Source organism: Meleagris gallopavo, chromosome 11 (assembly GCF_000146605.3).
Source record: "Meleagris gallopavo isolate NT-WF06-2002-E0010 breed Aviagen turkey brand Nicholas breeding stock chromosome 11, Turkey_5.1, whole genome shotgun sequence".
Classification (NCBI taxonomy): domain Eukaryota; kingdom Metazoa; phylum Chordata; class Aves; order Galliformes; family Phasianidae; genus Meleagris; species Meleagris gallopavo.
In genome coordinates, this window is record NC_015021.2 from 12,392,899 (window position 1) to 12,412,355 (window position 19,457).

Genomic DNA, 19,457 nt, shown 5'->3' on the forward strand with positions numbered 1-19,457 from the left:
GCGGGGTGCTGCGGGGTCCCGCGGGTGCCATGGCCGGGCCGAGCCCCTGCGAGCTGCGCCGCTGATCGTAGCGCTCTGCCCCAGCGCTCCTTTGAGAAGGGCGCTTTTTATTTTTTGTTTCCCCTTTTTTTATTTTTTATTTTTTTAATTTTGTCCCTGGGCTGAAGCCATGGCAAAGGTCCCCGAACGCAGCAGGCACAAGTGGAGCGCGCTTCACACCTTCCTCCGCTGCAACATGAACCCGGAGACCCAGCGGGTGGTGGTCTTTGTCATCCTGCTTTTCCTCATCGTCGTCAACGTGGTGCTCATGTTCCTCCTGGCGTTCCATTGAGGGCTGCCGGCCGCCAGCTGCGGGCGCGGGGCCCCCCAGCAGGTCAGCATGTGGCTCTGTGCCCCGTCTGCTGTCACCCTGTGTCTCGGAGCATCCCTGTCTCGTGAGCCCTCGCTCCCTCCCCGCTCCCCTCCCGTCACCGCCTGTGCCTCGCGCTCTGAGCCGGAGAGGGGACAGCCCGGGGCTGTGCCAAGCGAGCGGCCTCAGCCCCCCGATGACAGCACAGGGTTGCCCGCTGCCCCACCGGCCCGGTTGTTCCCTTCGTGCTGCTGCCCGTCTGACCAGAGATGGCTGTCCCGCACGGAGCCCTGCACCCACAGCCCGTGCACCGCTGCAGAAGCTGAGCCCGCAGTGCCCCCGGCCCTGCGAGTGGTGCTCCATTAGCAGAAGTGATCGATGGTCGGCGTGCACGGTGAGCCGGGGCCGAGCAAACGCTGCAGCAGCGTGGAAGAAGCGTCGCACTGGTGTTTATCCTCTTCCCTTTGTTATACCTCAGAGCTTAGTGCTGTGTGTACGTGCACGGAGCTGCGGACTGCCTTCTCCAGGCCGGCAGCATCCGTGCCCGGCAGGGAGCAGTGCAAGGAGTGCTCCTGTGGGGCTGTGGGAGGGAGAGCCCCCCATCTCACTGCCTGCCTGCCTGCAGCCCCACGGCTCTGCCGGGCCGCCACGGGGCCGCACTGCCCATCCTCACCAACAGGAATGGGGCCTGCAGGAGGCGGCCTGAGAGGAACCACCCCGTGCTGCTCACGTCGGTGGTGGGGGCTGAAATCAGCATCCTCCATCCCGCCCACTGGGCAAAGCTCAGCTGGAGCTCAGCCTTCACCAGGGCAGCGCGTTCCTGTACCGATGGCCGAGGTCACTGCAGGCTCAGTGCACAGAGCCGAGTGCTGACGGCTCCAGGGGATGGTGATGCTGTCTGTTGTCTCGTGGCGATGTTCTCTGTACCACCTCTCTGTCTGACTGTGTGTCATGCGCTAACGTCGAGCGACCACGTTGGCTTAGCACGAAGAAATGCAGTGTGTATGGGCTAAGTGCTGTTCTGTTCCACCAGAGCGTGGGCTGTGTGGAGGGCAGCGTGGTGCTGGGCATGGGCAGCACCGGCTCTGGCTCCTCGCCTTGCTGGGAATCTCTCATGTACAGGGAGACTCAGAATTATTAAAGATATCTGACTTGACTATTAATTCTAAATGGTAATTCTATTAATTCTAGCTAGGCTCTGCCCGGGAAAATGGTGGGTATGGCACAGGCATGAGGTGGGAAATAAAAAGCACTTAATGGAGAGGACAAGTTCTGTGTCAGTATGAAAGCGTGGCTCAGTCCTCATATGGCAGATGGAGACTCAGGTGAGCCGCTGGGCTCGGGGATGGAGAACACTTTGGGAAGCAGCTGCAAAGGCAGAGCTGCAGGCAGGGCTGGAGCAGGCTCAGAACATTGCAGCATTCCAGCAGCATTTTGCTATCAGGAGAAGCGAGAGGTCTCAGCTTCACACAGCCCCTGAGTGTTAGAACTGCCAGTTACTGCTGTGAAGCTTGAATAGCTCAAAGCATCAGATGAACTGGGTGAGAACTGCAGGAGTGCACAGGGTCTACACATACACACGCAGCTCTGGAGTGCTAGGTAGGTCAGTTCTGCTCACAGCCCCAGTGTTTGGCTCACACAGCGTGGTGCGGGCAGCTGGGGAGCTGAGCACAGCATTCTGACCAAGAGCTGAGCTGGGATGTGCAGCAATCCACGCTTTCATCCAGCCGAGCATCGTGTCGCTGCGCTGCTCCTCAGGTGGCTTTTGTTGCCAAACAGGGCTGTCGCTGCCTGCTATGCTGTGCCTGGAGATGAGGTGTTGCAGGGAGGAGCTCCTCCTTCATTCTGGCACAGAACTGAGGCAGCTGAGGCTGATGTGGCACAGTGAGGAAACTAACCGTGTGCTGCTGGGGATCACAAGCTGCGAGCAGGCACAGGTTGACCTGCTCCCTCCTCTCTTCCTAGCCCACTCTAACAGCTCTTGCTGTACCTGGGACAGTGTCCTCATTTCCAAAAATCCATCTGTGCTCTGCCCAGCTGCTTCCCTTTGCTTCTGTGACACAGCAAAGCTCCTGTGGAATGGACCAGTGTGTGCCATGGAGGAGTGTGCTGTCAGCCACTGCTCAGCATCCCAGAACGGCCCTGTTGTCTCCAAGGGCTGGGGGCAGACCACCTGGAAGAATCATGGAATCACAAGGTTGGAAAAGATCTCTGAGCTCATCCAGTCTCAGCCTACCACCAATATTTTCCCACTAAAACACGTCCCTTAAAGTGCAGCCCCAGGGAAAGTGCCTTCCCCTTCCTTGTATGGGGCAATTTCACCAGATTATGGGCACCCAATTACCGTGAGAGAAAATAAAAAAAGGTAGAAGCATTCTTGCGTTTAAAAATGATGAGACAAACTGCAAGATCACAGAGTACTGATTGGAGATGTATGTTACAGTGCTGCCTGCCGCAGGTGGTAATACTGGTTGCTAAGGGCATGAGAACGATCTTCCTCGTAACATTTCATGTTAGATTACTTCTCATTTTCTCTTCTCACTCTCTAGCTGGGTACTGGATAACTAATTCTGACATACTGTGTGCATACTGTTATGGCAAGCCCCTTGTTTACCTCTCTCCTTGACCTCATGGCAGACACAGACACCCGATCACCGTAGAGCGAGTTTTGCATGGCTCTTTTAGAACAGGGAGAGCATCACTGAGAGCCAGGCCTGGAAACTGCAGCTTCCAAACAGGAGTGTGAGCAGCACCTTGTTCCCAGAGGGAGCTGGGGGCTTTAGATTCTATCTTTCCCCTTAATTTGTTCTCTCAGGCTAAGCTCATTTCTGTGGTGATAAGTGATATCTGCTATCTTTGTGATTTATTCGTGGAATCTAAGGCATGAGTTGGCCAGATAAGAAACACAGTAAGCATTTAGAATGATACCATCAACAATTATTTTTAATTAATGCTTCCAGTGTTTTGACTAGGAAAAAAAGTCCCATTACACAGCTTAAAAACATGTCTTAAAAAGAGGGAGTGCTTGTTTATACCATTCATTGGGCTGGTTAACTGCAGAATGTGCTGGGAACTGCAGAATAAAATGATGCTGTCCTTGTGTCTTTGTACCCGCTCTCTGGCTGAGATGGCCATGGCAGACGTGGCTGAGGCCCACAGTGCTCCCACGCTGTCTGCCTGGCGCTGGCTGAGCTGGGATGTGCAGCTGCTGGTGGCCCAGATGCTCTCTGTCCCGTTGCACTGCTGCAGGTTCTGTGCTGTGGCACGCAGTGCAAGGCAGCTTTCCTGGGCTGGCAGTGCCAGAGGGAAATTGTCTGCCCGAGGGCCTCTGACCCCAGCTCATCCCACCCAGCACACTTTCCCTTCAGAGATTACCAGCTTTCATCAGGCACCTAGATCCCTGCTGTAGGAACAGTGGCAGAGCCAGCACAGTCTGGGGGATGGAGCTGCCTTCTCCTCCTGCTCCATGCACTGAGCAGCTGCTGGACCAGGCAAGTGGCAGGGAGCAAGCCAGCATGGTGTCTGCGCTTAGAGATCTTGTGCTTGTTCAGTTTTCCATCCATCTAGCATATCTATACAAGAATAGAACCAGCATGGTGTCTCTTACCTGGCAGTGTGTTCGCACTGCTGGGTTGTAGCGAGCATCCTTCAGGGGGTATGTGAATGTTACAGGCTCAGATTCTTAGCCTTGATGCTAAGGCAGCTGAGAGCAGCACAGCAGAACTGGGTTTGACTGCTGCTAAATGTTCCAAATCGTGGTCTGGGTGTCTGCAGATCTGGAGAAAAATTGTATGGAAATACAAATACCATTAGTAGGGATCACATGTGAACCTGAAGAGCTGTACCACATGCTCTCGTCAGCAACGTCACATAGCTTTCCTCACCTCACCAAGCAAGATAGCTACGCCAGGAGACTAAGAAAAGCTAAGCTGATGAGTTGTGACCTGATATTTTAGTTGGGTAGTGAAGAAATTTGCATTAAGCACCAATGGGAAGGTGCCATGTTCTGTATAGGAACTGCATGTGCTGCATTCTCCCATAGAGAGAGGCTTCTTTGCAGTATGGGCTTGGAAATGGGAGCGTGGCTCTGGCCTGAGGCTCTGGCTCTGCTGAAGCCATTAGCTCTCTTCATCCAGATGATGTGGACTTGAGAAAAGTAAGAAAATGGAAATACTCAAAAGTAATACTGGCATTTCGGAAGATCCCAGAACTCTGCTGCTGCTTGAATGGGTCTCCTTTATTTAGCATGGGATATTTGGTGGTTTGGGTTTCTGAGAGTGTAATTAGCTTTAAGAACCATCTGCAGAACTACAAAAGAAATGACTAATTTTTATCTTCACAAATATCAACAAGAAACAAACGCTGGGCAGCTTCCTTTGCCCAGCAGTGACAGAACATCAAAGACTTTTGTTCTTTGCCTTCTGTATCAGTGCTGCTGATGTTCAGATTTTCCTCTGTGCTGTTTTCAAAGCAAAGTATGGACAGTGTCCTTGGTTTAGTGAAGAAAAGATCTGAAGCACTTTGCATTGGGAAGAAGATGACTGGGAAAAGACAAAATAAAAAAACCTCAAGTTTTGGGTCACCAAAAGCCTGCGAGGTTTTTCACCTGGAAAATGTGAGGAAAGGAAGCAGATAGCGAATTCTGCATGGTTCTTTTAGGGCAGGGAGAACATCAGTGAGAGCCAGGTCTGGAAACTGCTAGGTGATCTCGGTTGGCCTTGGTGTCTGCCAGCACCTACTGGTGTTAGGCAGACTTTGGCACAATGCTGTTAATCCAAAGATATTTTCACAGGAGATAGCGGCAATAAAAGTCATTTTATCCTGTTCTTTGCTGTGTGTTCCATTAAAATTAAATGGTGCATGCACACGGAGAGCAGAGCCGTGCCCTGAGCGTCTGGCTTACTGCCTGCTGTGAGCTCAAAGCGACACTGACCTTTTGATAATTCAGAGCGGTTTGCTAGCAATGCAGTTTGTATCAGCTTTAAAATGTTTTCTTTAACCTTATTTGTAAAACAAATTTAGATTAATTTCTCTTGAAGATATAACTGATCGTGTAGCAGCAATCATCAGAGGGCCTGAGGCTCTGGGCCCTGCATGGTTCCCTCTCATTGCCTTCTGCAAAGAGCGGGGTGCCACACTTGTGCTCGCTGAACTCTGGATTGGATGCACTGGGCATGGTGGTGGTGTTCAAAGGCCCCTGTCATAGGGACAGCAGGGGAAAGAGGCAGAAGGGCAAGAATCTTGGCTTTAAGTCCGGTCATGGGAAACACGGTGCAAGTGGGAGCTGTTCTGCAGAGGGAAGGGGATGGGAAAGGTGAGTGGGAATGCACCATGGGACGGTAATCCTACAGATAGTGTGGAGAGGAGAATGGGGAAAGCTTGTCACTTAAGTGACAAAATCATGTGTTAATATCCTGTCGTATCTTTTCTAAATAAAAAAGTTTCTATTGCCAATCCTCGTTAAAATTAAGGCATCAGAAAATGTAGGAATGTGCTGACTAGGTATTTGTTTCCTATCCTGCAGTGAATGCAAACTTCAGAACTGCTGATGAGCTGAAGAGGGAGTCAGTAGGTCTGCTGTCCTCACCTATAGACTGGAATTGACACCTCGTAGTTCTGTGTGTGCCCCAGAATGGGTCCTGTTCAAATCTGAGCACTCAGTCGCAGTCTCACTCCTTCCCCATCTTTGAAACCAAAGAAAATAAGGGAGGAGAGCGTGGTCAATTTCAGGTGCTGTCCCAGCACCTGCCCGGCCCCACTGCCATCAGGTGAGCAGCTGCAGAGGGGCTGCAGCATTCCCCAAAGCACCAGAGCACCCATCAATGGAGCTAGGAAGAGAGGTTCTGCCATAGCCGTGCATTTGGGTACGTGGGATGGCCTGAACCTGGAGCCACAGGTGCTGTGTGAGTGGGAGAGGTGTGAGAAGTGGGTTAGCCTGAAGTTGGAGATACTTAAATCACTTTTAAGCCTTAGAGCGTTTAAAGCTCCTTAAGCCATTTAAAGGCTTTAGATGGGTTTAAAATGCTTAAAACACTTTAAGGCCTTAGATGAGTTTAAGCTGTTTAAGCTGATTTAGAGCTTTAGAATGACTTAAGTTCCCTTTGTGAGCTAAAGGAGGTTTTTAGGTCCTTCAGGTTCTTAATTGTGGAGGCCCTCTTGAGCACCCCTCAGTGGGGATGCAGCACCTCCCCACTCCTGCAGCCTGTGCTCAGGGACTGCTCTCTGAGTGCATCCCAGGAAATTCCTTGGCTACACTTTGGTCCACCTTTATTTCCCTCCACTTTTTCTCATTTGGGCAGAAAAAAAAGCAGCCAGGGGTTGAAGACCAGTGGCTGGTCAAGGAGCAAGATGTGGCCTTGCTCTGTGTGCCTGCTGAGTGGTGCTGTGTGGGATCTGCTCTGAGCTGCATAGAGTGCTGTAGTGGCAATGCTAAATGAAGGCCTGAGCAGTGATTGAGCACCTGGTGGGAAGCAGGGCCAACCCGGGGGAGCTCAGGTGTATGCAATGTACCTGAGTGACCGGAAGGGCTGGAACCAGGATTCACCCCTTCCCAGACCTCATTTAAGAATGAGGACATCTCTTGCTGGAGATCCCTGCCTACCTGAGGCCTTCTGAAATGAGCAGCTCTTTTCCTTTGCTTCTTTATCTGTGGCTGCTCCCTTGCTCTCATTTGCTGTAGCCAAAACTTTGCCACCCTGCTATTATTGCGGTACTTTCCATCCCATTATAGCATTGCAAGTGCTAAGCTCACTTAGAAGCCGTGACAGGAAGATGGCAGCCCTGCCCAGAGGACATCTTAATGTCCTTGTAATTACTGTGTTAGCAATTGCTAATTTTCCAGCTGAACGAGAGTGTTTCTGTACCTCAGGGAACTTATCTGTCTGTGTCAAATTAACTTTTTTAGGACTCACCTTTTCAAGAAGCGGGTAATACAAATAGTCAAAATGGAAGATAATACGTTGGCTTTCTTCAGTGTTTGTTACTAACTTAATCCTGTAAGATCTGTTCCGTAGGGCTGGTCAGGAACACTTTCAATTACAACTTGGGGTAACTGCTCAGGAATACACCTAAGTATGGCTTGGTTCCTTCCCTTGTGTTTAAGATCCTGGATGTGCTAGAGGTTGTATCCAGATACAAAGTGGCCTTGCTTAATCTCTGTGTGAAGCTATCTGTGTTTGGCTGTACGGCATCCTGTGGTACAGCTTCATCACGCACCACAGGAAGAAGTGCTGCTTTTATGTTGAACTTCTCACTGGGCACCACAGGCCTTGCATTAGGAGCTTGCCACTCCTTTCACAAGCCTTCATCTTGTGCTCAGCCTCTGCTAACCTTACTCTGTTGCAGCTTCAAAGTCTGCCAAGCTTGTGCTGGCCCAGAAGCCCTTCCAGTCCTTGGATTAATGTTGCTCTTTGTGCCTTTTATAGTTCTCTGCCTCTTTCTTTTGAGTCATCCCTGACATTCAGACTCTCTGACCCTGATGCTCCAGGCTGATGGTTTCCTAAATCTGTCTGCAGAGACATTCCTGAGGAGCAGCTCATTTAGAATCAGTCGTCTGTGTCAGATGCGGCTTGTGCTACATTTGTCAGCACAGAATTTCATTTGCTATTTTATCACTCAACTCAAAAATCAGCATTGTATCTGTTTGTGTGAAAAGAATATGAAAGTCTATTTCACTTATACCAGAAAATAAATGTCTTAGGCTTAAGTTTAAATAACCATCCTCTGGAAATGTGCATGAAAGATTTAAATGGAAGCTGTTTAACAACTTTATTTACTCTAAACACTACCAGCAACTGCTGGAAGTAATGAACATTTAACCACTAGATGTGATGCAAAGATAACCTTTTGAAGAGTGCTATCAAGTTTGATAAGGACTCAGCTCTTGTTTCTTCACTGCCAAAGCTTAAGGATGTTAGTTCCACAGATTAATAGGCTTTTAATGTACAGGTCATGTGAAAGTGCTGCTCAGGGTACTTGAGGGCACCAAAGGACCTAGCTGAGCAAACAGCATCCCTGGCTGCGAGTGACTGACCCATGCTTCCATTGGAGCCTTCCTAGCCTATTTCAGCTGAAAGTAAAATGGTCTAAAGCAATTCCTGTCTATTTGTTTTGCATTAAAATAATCAGCTGCTGTACCTTAGGTGAGGTATTGGGAACTTCTTGCATCGCTTTGGTCCTTGAAAAACCACGTGTACCTGGGTTCACAGCTGGAAGGCCCAGTGCTGTGCCCTCAATGCCTGGAGCACAGCCCTGCCTCTGGTCTTCTGCCAGGCTGCTGCCCTCCTGCAGTGCTCTGAGGCTTCTCCTGGCCACTGTGTGGGGACCTTCACCTCTCCTCATCTGCTTAAAGCACTTCTGAGCGGGAGCCCGCATTCAGATGGTATAAACAGAAGGGAACAATATACTTGGTGCTAGTCTGGTTTTGTGGAAAGCTGTTCTTACCAAATAAGACACGGTAACTCAGTGCCCACCATAGGCCTACAGATGTCTGTGAGATAAACAGCCCTTGTCCACCATTAAACAACGAGGCTACAGGTTTTGAGAGGAAACAAGAGTGAGCTGTCAGGATGATTTGAGAACTATCCCATTGGGTTTGGCTCAAGGGCAAGGCAGGCTGACTTCTCTGCGTGCTCAGAAAAGCAGCCATCTATGTGCATGAAGCACTACTGTGGGACAAGAGGAAAGCGGAAATTTTTTTCTGACTCCTCTGCCGCACTTGCATGAGAGAATGTGGGAGAGGGACTCTGGGAAAAAGCAGCAGTGCTGGGGTCTGTACTGCAGGGCCAGGGCTGCTGCAGGAGGCAGAGCTGTGTGTGCTGACCTGGCTCAGCCATTCCTTGGGGAATGCAGCCCTCCTAGCACCCATTCAGCTCCCCAGGAAGCGCTCCAGCAGTGCTCTGCTCATCATGAAAGGAGCCTGGTTTGGTGTCACAGAACATTCCATTTCATTGGCACCCTGTTCCTGAGCTATCCTGCTCCTACTCCCTGATGCACTTGTGCTCCTGTTTTTGCTCTATGTAGTACAGTGTAATTAACATCAAAAGAAAGCTATTCAAATTTTATTCAAATAGAGCCAAGTAGCTCAAAGATGCATGCTTCTTAAAGCGATCTCCATCCCTCCTTCTGTAAGCTGTCTAGATCTTTTATCTCTGCATGGATTGCCTGGAGCTCCTGTCAGAACAGGGAATTGCATTGAGGTGTTCAGCCTGAGACAAAGGGCTGAGCTGCCGGCATGTGAACACACAAGAAGACATGGGCCGTGCCATGCCAGCTCCATTTCATGTCCTGGACTTCATTCGGGGCAGCTGTTTGCAACAGCCCCAAGTCCATCTCCTCTTTGGCATGGCTTGCAGTAGCAGTACAGCAATTCTTCCACCTCACACCCTATTGCCATGCTAGCTCGAGTAACCTGCACAGCACTTTCCTGGTGCCTGCCCTTAGCATCCCTTGTCTGCAAATGAGCAGCGAGGCTGCAGCTGCACGGGCTGTAAAGAAAGCAGCTGTAGATGCACAGCAATGCTAATGCAGTGTTAGAGCTCTAGTTGATTTTCAGAACATCTGCGTTAGCACTGCCTCTGGGTTGCAAACAGTGCTGCCTGCAAACTTGCCATAAACAAAGGGAAACTTGTCTGTTTGTTGTGCTGCCAGTTGTTGTAGTGCCAGCAGCTGAAGGTGGCTGGGTTTGTTCTTCATATTCTAATGCTTCTCTTCTAGGGTCTGGTTTGGGGCAGGAGATGGTGGCTCTTCCAGAACACGCATTGAATTGTTCTTGGTATTACAGAGCCAACACGTAGATGTCATTTCGTATGGACAGAACAGTTGTTTTTCAAACCTTGCTTTAATTGCAAAGATCAAAAACAGTGGTAAGATGAGCCGTCTTAGGCCTAGGAGCTGCTATGCCTAGAAATGAGGAGTATTCCCTTTAACACATGCTCCTCTGGAAGATGAACAGCTCTTGAAATATAGCCAGATGATTGTGCTGTCCTCTAACACATTTTGCAGAAAACCTTTTTTCTGATGGCATGTATAATCCTTCCAGGGATATGGAGTAAGAGCTGCAGTCCTTTTTTTCCCCATTAACAGGATGCTTCTCTCTGGGGATACTGCAGCTGCTTGCAGTGCTGCACAGTGACACGGATGCCCAGAGCTGCCCCACAGTAATCACTCTGGGAAAGGGACTGTCACATTGAGTGTGCCTGGTGTTTCTGTGCGAGCCTGGGAACTGCACTTGGGTACAGCTTCGAGAAATAGTGTAAGACACAGATTTGTACAGGCTGAGGGCTAATAGGAAAACAAGCAGTGACTGTGGTGATCGTTAAGTGCTTTGCGTTGCTCCTGTGCCTGCTCTGCTGCTCCAGCACCCCAATGTGTGACCCCAAATGGAGCAATAGAGGGAGGAGACAGCCTGCAGGCATGCCTGTTTGAAGTGGTGTTTGGATAAACTCAGTAAGATAATCCAAAGCATATATAACGTTTTTTCTTTATATCTTGCTTTACTCTGTATTTATCATTCCTCCCCACAAACACGGTGTTTGCTGTCTGTTAGCCCCTAACCTGCCTCTCGGGTGTTGTTTCAGACCTTCCTTTGGATGAGAGCTGCTCATCTGATCTATCTGCTTGCTATGGTATTTGGACAGGTGATGGTAGGTCAGTCCTGACTTTCTGTATTTGGCAAACATATTCACAGTTTGTTCTTGAACACGGAAAATATAGCAGCCCTGGGCGCCTCCTCTCACTGAGGTGCTGAGCCCCAGCCGGCTGGTACCACAGGTATTGATACCATCACACCACTGGTGCTCTGCTGTGCGATCGTCACAGCGCTGCAGAGGACGTCTGTTTGATCTCCCTCTGGCCACAGGTCTGCCACATGTGCCAGCTGCTGCCCCACCTTACGCAGTGCACAGCAAAGATACTTGATCTTGGAAGGAGCCGTATTCTTTCTGCACTGGTCAGGGTTTGTGTGTTGTAGAGCTTGCTAACGCTGCTCTCTGCGGGGATTTATGCACTGCTGTGGGCGCTCACAGAGCCACAGCCCTGTGTGTGACAACAGCTCCACAGAGCCTTTGCTGAGCTTCTGCTCCCCTTTGACCACTCTGTGGCTCAGCTGCTGTTCCTGTGACAGAAGCTACATTTATGCCCACCTGCAGCTGTGTGTTTTGCCAGGGCAGTCCTCTGCCACTGCAGCCTAGGCTGCTTCAAGGCATGCAGTTTGGCCCTGCTGCATTGCTGGCTGGGTTGTAGGAGCACAGCTCTGCATTCCCAGAGGTGGGACCACACCTCAGTGACTGCTTGGCCTGCAGGCAGCAGAAGTGGGCAGTGTGGGCAGCTGGGAACCTCCCACCCTCCCCTTCCCCATCACCCTGATGTTATTTTTGTCAAAATGGATGCACTGCATTAAGCTGCTTCTGGTTCAGTGAAGGGGCATTTGCTATCCGAAGGCAGACTGTATTTGATTTTTTTTTTCCATGTGTCTCCTGATTCACTGTACTGTGATTATCCTGACATTCTTTTATAACGTGCATCTTTTTATAGCTGAGAGGAACAGTAACCTAGAGCAGCAGGTAGCAATGAGGAGCTAACCTAAGATGCACATCATGGATTATGCCTGCAATACGTAGCAGGGGTGACACTGCTGCAATGTGGGATATAGTCATGGACAGTGGTTTTTCTCTTCCTTATGCCTCCTTGACTTCTCTTTCCATTATCTTCCCAGAATTTATCAGTGTGCCATTTATTTTTTCTTAGAAATACAACACTTTGCAGCCACTGTAGAACAACCAAATCCCTTCTCTAGTGGTACATGCTGCTTTCTTGGGGAAATGTTGGTGTTTGGAGCCTCATTTTGCCCAGGCTTTGTGGTCGGTGCATGATCTGTAGTTGCACTTCAGCAGAGGCTCTGACATGACAGCCTATGGGTGCTGGGCAGGTCTGTCACAGCACAAATAAGGTAGATGGTTGGGAATGGCATCACATACCTACAGACACTGTCATCACTGCATTCAAGAGCTCCCTCCCAGTCATGCTGACACTTTGGTTTGGATTATGTATTCAGTTGCTGAGGATTCCTTTTTTCTAGAATAGGCCCTCTATGAGATGTGTTGTAAATAACCACTGGACCTCAGCATAATTACTTGAACTCTCCAGGAGACTTTAAGCAGCTTAAGTGCTATGTTTAACCAATCTAAAGATTTAAAGCTCTCTCTGTCCTAGGTCAGCTCTGAGGCCTCAGAATACTTTCTGCTCTGAAGTACATCTCTAAAAATATTGACACTCAAGCTTTTATTTCAAGGCTTTCCATAGCAGGGCTGTACTAGCAGCACAAGAGCAACCTCCACTGGCAATATGCTGCTCCGGAGCCGTTTGCCTCATGGAGGCACTAATTCCAGACTATCAAATTTACACTTGTGTCTGAGGGATTGGGAACGAGTGCTATTGAGAGCAAGGTCAGCCAAGGCACGTTCCAGACTGGCACCAGCTCCTTCTCACGTGTGTCACGGTGAGCGAGCAGTAGCAGTGCTCATCTGGTTTGGCTCGGATCGTGCCAGAGCTGCGGCCGCTCTGATTGCACTGCTGTTGCTGGGAGCTAACAGCCTCACCTGCTCTGTCCACAGCTCATCAGCGATGGCAGTGTGGTGTATGCAGAAGCCCTCTGGGACCATGTCACCATGGACGACCAAGAGCTGGGGTTCAAGGCTGGCGATGTCATTGAAGTAATGGATGCTACCAACAAGGAGTGGTGGTGGGGAAGGATTCTGGACAGCGAAGGCTGGTTTCCAGCCAGCTTTGTACGGGTAAGAGTTTGATGTTTTTTCCATAGCTTTTCATTACCACTGGGTGTTCTTTTTCCCCAGATTTTGAGTTCCTCAGTGAGTGCTGAGCACTGTGATTTCTGGGATAGTTGTTCAACATGTGCTTGTCACTGTTCCTCTGTGCAGGGTCACTGTACATTGAGCACTCCCAGATGAGCTGCCATCAGTGTGGAGAATTCCCTCTTTGCAGTAAATCACAGTAAAGGCAGTTCAGTTGTAGGCCCTGGAGCTGAGCTGAGCTGTGCCAGCTGAGGAGCTGCCCAGCATGGTGGTTTGACACCCTGGGCTCCTTACCCAGGGTGTAAACTTAGCTAGTTTGCATCTAAGCACCCAGCATCACCTTTAAGAGAGAGCAACAAATGCTCCTAGAGGAGTCCCACACACAGCTGACAGGTCTTTGCTCTAGGAGTCACTTCAGACAGTACAGATGAGCATGGCTGTATAGAGCAATCCAGACAGCCTCAGCTTACATAGAGCAGAGGTTTGATCCTTCTCCAACAGGGCATTTTGAAACACATCTGAATTCTCTGTACAAGTTGGGGAGGTAAAATTAGAACCTGGGCACTCCTTTCCTTCTGCAAAGAGAAAGACTTTTGTCCTTTGTTCAGGCTTTGCCTGTTGGTGAGGATGTCTGAATGCATTCACTGTGTTAGGGCGTGAGCGCTGCACAGGCGATTAGGTGCCTAAGGGCAGAGAGATTCTTAGCAGCTCAGCTTCTAATCTGGGTCACTTTAGATCATAAGTGACCCAAAATCAGGTGAAGCATGAAAGGAAGTAATCTGGTGTCTTTAGAAAAGGTACTTGGAGAAGCAGAGCAGGTTGTGCTCTAGAAGCTGTGAAACACTTGGTATAGCTTCTGAGAAACTGTCCCAGCTGGATAACTGTTACAAACAGTGTATGGTTTTGCAAGTAAGATTGCTAGGACCAAATTCTCAGCAGTAGTGGGGACAGAACTGCTTTTTCACAGTCAGAACACGCTCCTTTTTTATTTTCATATTACTGACAAGCTGTTGTCCTGGCTGGCAAAAACCTCTAGCAGTATTCCAGGGGAAATCAGACTGATGCTACCCGTAGGGATGCAGAATAACAAGTTATTTTAGCAGAGCAATTACACCACTTACTCTGGCAACCAACTGAAGATTTCCTGCTAATTATCACCAGGTCTCAAGCTTACTGCTGAGAGGGGCAGTGTGTTTTGGGGCTTGGGCAAACCTGCAGGGCTCTCAGTTACTCCAAACAAGTTTCAGGCTGAAGTCTGAGCTTAAGACCAGCTCACAGAGAAAGAAAGGCCGGACTGCGCACCTGCAGGGCTTTCACCCACTGTAGGCAGTGAGTCAGTGCAATCTATGCCTATGTTGGCATAGGGATGGGTATGCATCTTTTATAGAGATATGTGTACACAAAGAGTTAAATAATCCTGACTACAAGAAGCTACATTAAAAGCTTACAGCAGATGTGTTACTGTACCCAAACTGCTTTTATTTACACATGTTGCTGCCTCAGAGTTTTTCATTTGTTCTTTGTGCTGAGATTGATGATTTGTGTACAAAATATTCCCATGGGCACTCTGAGAGCTACTGAATATGCAGCAGCAATGCTTCTATGGAAATAAAGCTTGCAAGTGGAATGCACAAATAAATTTCTCACTATTAATTAAGGTACTTTGGTACTGCTAACGAAACAGATTCTGCAGAGCAGCAGGTCTACAAATTGCTGGTGTTTGGCTCTGCTCACACTGTGCTGCCATCTCATGGGCAATGTGAAGGAACCACGAGTTACACATAGCTCTGTAATGTAATGCCATTCTGTACTGCACTGTATGCTCACTGGCATCTGTTTTTTTTTTAATTAAAAATAAGTTATCTGTAAATAATCTTGGGGAAGGAGGTAGTGAGAGGGCCTCTGTTATTTATAGTATGGGAATAAAAAAAAGCAAATATTTACTTGTTCCCTTCTCTGTCCCTAAGAGCAGAGCCCCCTCATGAGTACCCAAGCAGATTTCTCTTGATAAGCCATTTCCTGTCCTGATTTTGTATGTAGTGTAGACAGAACTTCATCTGTCTGGCCTTACATTCTGGAGAAATATGCTTACATATTGCTTATCATGGGAAAATATGTTTATAGGTAATATTACCTCAGTATTACACAGCATTCCCCTTCGCTCCCTATCCCAGCTCAATCCTTGCCCCCATTCAGCCAGCTCTCCTTTCTTTGGATGAGCTGTATTTAGCAGTGTGGATGGCAAAAGTGTTGTGTGTCCGGTCCAGCTCCGAGTGAACCAGGATGAACCCCTGGAAGATTACCCTGTAAAGGTAGAGGGTGGCAAAGACGACGACTCCAGCAGTGGTACCCGGCGCTTTGGGATGGGGCAGACCACCAAAGACCAGATGAGGACCAACGTTATCAATGAGATCATAAGCACAGAACGAGACTACATCAAGCATCTGAAGGACATTTGTGAGGTAAAGGAATACGGGGGAAGTGAATGTGAGGACTTCTGTAAAGGAAACTACAGGGTGTTCTGTTTGTGCCCAGGTGGAGGCTTCCTAAGTGGGTAGCTTTCCTCCTATGAATATATAATGGTATTTCCAGCAGTGTCTGCTCTGCTAAATGACATTGCACGCTCAGAAAACAGAAGCCGATTCATTACAGCAATATCCCAAATGCCTCTGTGTTGGGAGCATCTAGTTGGGCTCTGAATAAACGGAATTAATTGCATTTCCCAAGACAGAGAAAAGTAAATGTCTTAGCACTGCTGTCCTCCTTAATATATGTTCTGAGGTAATACAGTCAGCAACTCCAGCCTTCAGGCAAGTTATGCTCAGATCGAAACAACCAATAAGATCTTTCACTTCCAAATATGCTGAGCATTCTGACACCTCTTCCAGAAGTGACATGCTGTCAGATACACTGGGGCAAATTAAGGTAATTGGGAAAGGAGTTTGAAGGACCATAGATTTTTCACTACAATGACACAAAACCGTGCCCTCCAGGAGAGCCAGCTGGAGAAAAGCAGCATGCACCAAACCCCCTTTCCTCCTGGTGAGTCCAGAATTACCTCATATCCTTTGTCACCTCCTTCTCCCTTGAATCAACCAGGCCTTTGCAAATGTGAGCTCCAAACCAGATCCTCAGCTGGATTTAGTTGTCAGTGCAGTGGCCAGCACAATCCCATAGCCTGCAGACAAAGATGTTTTTCACAGGAGAGAAAGCAGCTCTGGGATCCTTCAAGTGCGGGTTACAGCATCGTTTAAGGCAGTGATATGACTGTGGGCTGATTCCTAGTTCTAGCATATTTTGGTTGGCATTAGAAGAAATAATAGCTTAAGGCATGGATGCACTATGAAGGAAGGGGTACCTGACTGCAGTACTGGGGTTTTCTCCTGAAATCCTAGCACCTCTGAGTCAGTGCCCAGCAAGCTTTCTCATTTGGTTTCCTCTTAGGGTTACATTAAGCAGTGCCGCAAAAGAGCCGACATGTTTACAGAAGAACAGCTGAAGACAATCTTTGGGAATATTGAAGACATCTACAGATGCCAGAAGAAATTTGTTAAAGCACTGGAGAAGAAATTCAACAAAGACCACCCACATTTAAGTGAGGTTGGCTCCTGTTTCTTGGAATATGTAAGTAAATTTGACTTATGGAAAGGGGTAGCTGAGCAGGGATTAGGACAGAGGAAATTGATCTGACAAGTTCTGTTTAAATTAAAAATAATTATTTAAGTCAAACCTCCCCCCAGCCAAGTATCCCCTAGTTCTCCTGGCCACAGGTTGAGCCCTCTCTCAGGTAAGCTGTACAAGCACACTGCTAACCACCAATCTCAGGTCTCTCAGCTTCAGAATGCCAGGGGAGCACACCATTTATCCCACAGCCTGCTGTGAGAGATTCAGAGCCATCACTCAGAGAAAGACAGATCTCCTCATTTCCTTCCAATACTTGAAGGGAGCATATAAACAGGAGGGGGAACGGCTGTTTGCAAGGGTGGGTAGTGATAGGACAAGGGGAATGGTTTTAAACTGAGCCAGGTGAGGTTTAGGTTGGATGTTAGGAGGAAGATTTTCACTCAGAGGGTGGTGAGGCACTGGAACAGGTTGCCCAAGGAGGCTGTGGATGCCCCATCCCTGCAGGCATTCAAGGCCAGGCTGGATGTGGCCCTGGGCAGCCTGGGCTGCTGGTTGGCGACCTGCACACAGCAGGGGGTTGGAACTGGATGAGCATTGTGGTCCTTTCCAACCCAGGCCATTCTGTGATTCTATGATTCTTCACAGCAAACGGAGTTTCAGATATACTCTGAGTACTGCAACAACCACCCCAACGCCTGCATGGAGCTGTCCCGCCTCACCAAAGTTAACAAGTATGTCTACTTCTTCGAAGCCTGCCGCTTGCTGCAGAAGATGATTGACATCTCTCTGGATGGGTTTCTGCTGACACCAGTGCAGAAAATCTGCAAATACCCGCTGCAGCTGGCTGAACTGCTCAAATACACCAACCCTCAGCACAGGTAGGTCAGCGTGGTGGGAAGCAGAATGGCAACACCTGTCTCATGGAAACAGGCTGACGCAGAATTGCATGCTGAGGGCAGCTTGCTGAGTGCAGCCAGTGCTGTGATTCTGCTGTTACCTTGTAGGAACCAGGAAAAAAGAGTATTCTTTGATCTAATACATAACTTTCAATTACAGTAGCACTGGGCTTCCCTGTCTGTTAGAGACCTGACGTTACTAAGTTCCTTTCATTGTGGTGCTTTTCTGGTTTCCTTGGCCCACGTATCTGAGATACCAGCACATACAGACTTTGGAATTTGTTCCTGGGGTGATATTATTGACAGCTTTGCCTCCAAAAGCACTGGTTATTATAGCCCAGAACATCCAGGTACCCACACGTACAGCATGTCAAGGCTGAGAGGCAGTCATGAGTTTTGTTTGGTGCTTTCCCGGAGGGAAATCATGGCCTACAACATCAGGCCAGTGTGCTCAGTGAATTCTTGCCCTAGCTCAGAAGCCCACAAACCCAGAGCTCCATTTCAGGGTGAAGGCATTGCTTTTGGCTCAGTTAATTGTGTAAGAAAAATGATAAGCCAAAGAAATAAAGCATGAAAAACGATATTAAGGAGAGTGTTGCTAATGGCCCACTGTGACAACTTATTTAATTTCAACACCTGATTTACAGCACTGCTATTTCTCAGAACTGCTTTATGTGTAAGTTATTAAATCTATAATCATGCTGTTCTGATGTTGATCTCATAAGATACAGCTCCTTAATGCAGCACCTGGATGTCTGAAAATTGCATTAAGCTGTGTTGTGCAGAACAGCTCCTTCCCAGCTGCTCCAGCTCAAGCAGCTCCCATTTGAAATCAAGCCAAATCTGAACTGTCTTATCTGTATGTGACAGAATCAATCCTTACATGAAAGCAATAGTGGTATGAATCTGTTGTATCATGATGGGTAACAAGCAAAGCCTTGAAGATTGATTCATCCACTAGAATTTACAGCTCTGCAGCTGAATGTTGTTACTCGCATCCTTCCCTTCCACACACTGGTCCTGAATTTGTAACAACTATATAAATCTGTGTGTCCAAAGCAGCATGCTTCTGAAAAGCTGCCTGCAGCAACGCATCCCTCACACACACTCTACCCTACCCTAGGGATTTTAAAGACGTTGAAGCTGCCTTAAATGCCATGAAGAACGTTGCTCGGCTCATCAACGAGAGAAAGCGGCGACTGGAGAACATCGACAAAATTGCTCAGTGGCAAAGCTCCATAGAAGACTGGGAGGTAAGGCAGACTTACTTTTCCTAGGAACTGAATGCATTGTGTTTATTTCCCTCCCAGCTGCCTACTGTAAGAGCTCTGTAAGGATTTTGCTCAGTTCTGCTACTCTGTGAATTGCTTTTCTGATGTTTTATTGTTTCAAAGGTGTCACCTTTCAGTACAGACGAAAAGGTCTATCACATAACCCATCTAGACCAGCCACCTGATCCCTGGGATTCTTTGTTTCCCCATTTTCCTTCTGAAATAAAATTGGAGGGTGGTCTGATGAAATCATGTTTTTTTCTCACCCATTTTACTGAGGTCAAAATGGTCAGTGCGGACAGAATCAACCCTTAGTGCTTAATAAGGCACACTATTCTTCAGAATAGGCAAGCTCCAATGGAAGAATAAAATGCCTGTGGGCTCAACATGGAAATGATTCAAAGGAAAAAAAAAAAATCATAGAATCACAGAATGGTTGAAAAGGACCACAGTGATCATCTGGTTCCAACCCTGCTATGTGCAGGGTCACCAACCAGCAGACCAGGCT

The 19,457-nt window shown here is 48.3% G+C and overlaps 1 protein-coding gene across 1 annotated transcript; it reads left to right on the top strand.

Moving 5' to 3' along the window:
- Window positions 1-6: 6 nt before the first annotated feature.
- On the top strand, window positions 7-18,970 carry LOC100544917 (rho guanine nucleotide exchange factor 4). The gene is made up of 6 exons (XM_019619020.1): window positions 7-373; window positions 12,961-13,140; window positions 15,426-15,620; window positions 16,603-16,782; window positions 17,428-17,660; window positions 18,802-18,970. Exons 2-6 carry the CDS (start codon window positions 13,015-13,017, stop codon window positions 18,953-18,955), a joined length of 888 nt encoding a protein of 295 aa, XP_019474565.1. The 5' UTR covers window positions 7-373; window positions 12,961-13,014; the 3' UTR covers window positions 18,956-18,970.
- The last annotated feature ends 487 nt before the right edge of the window (window positions 18,971-19,457 follow it).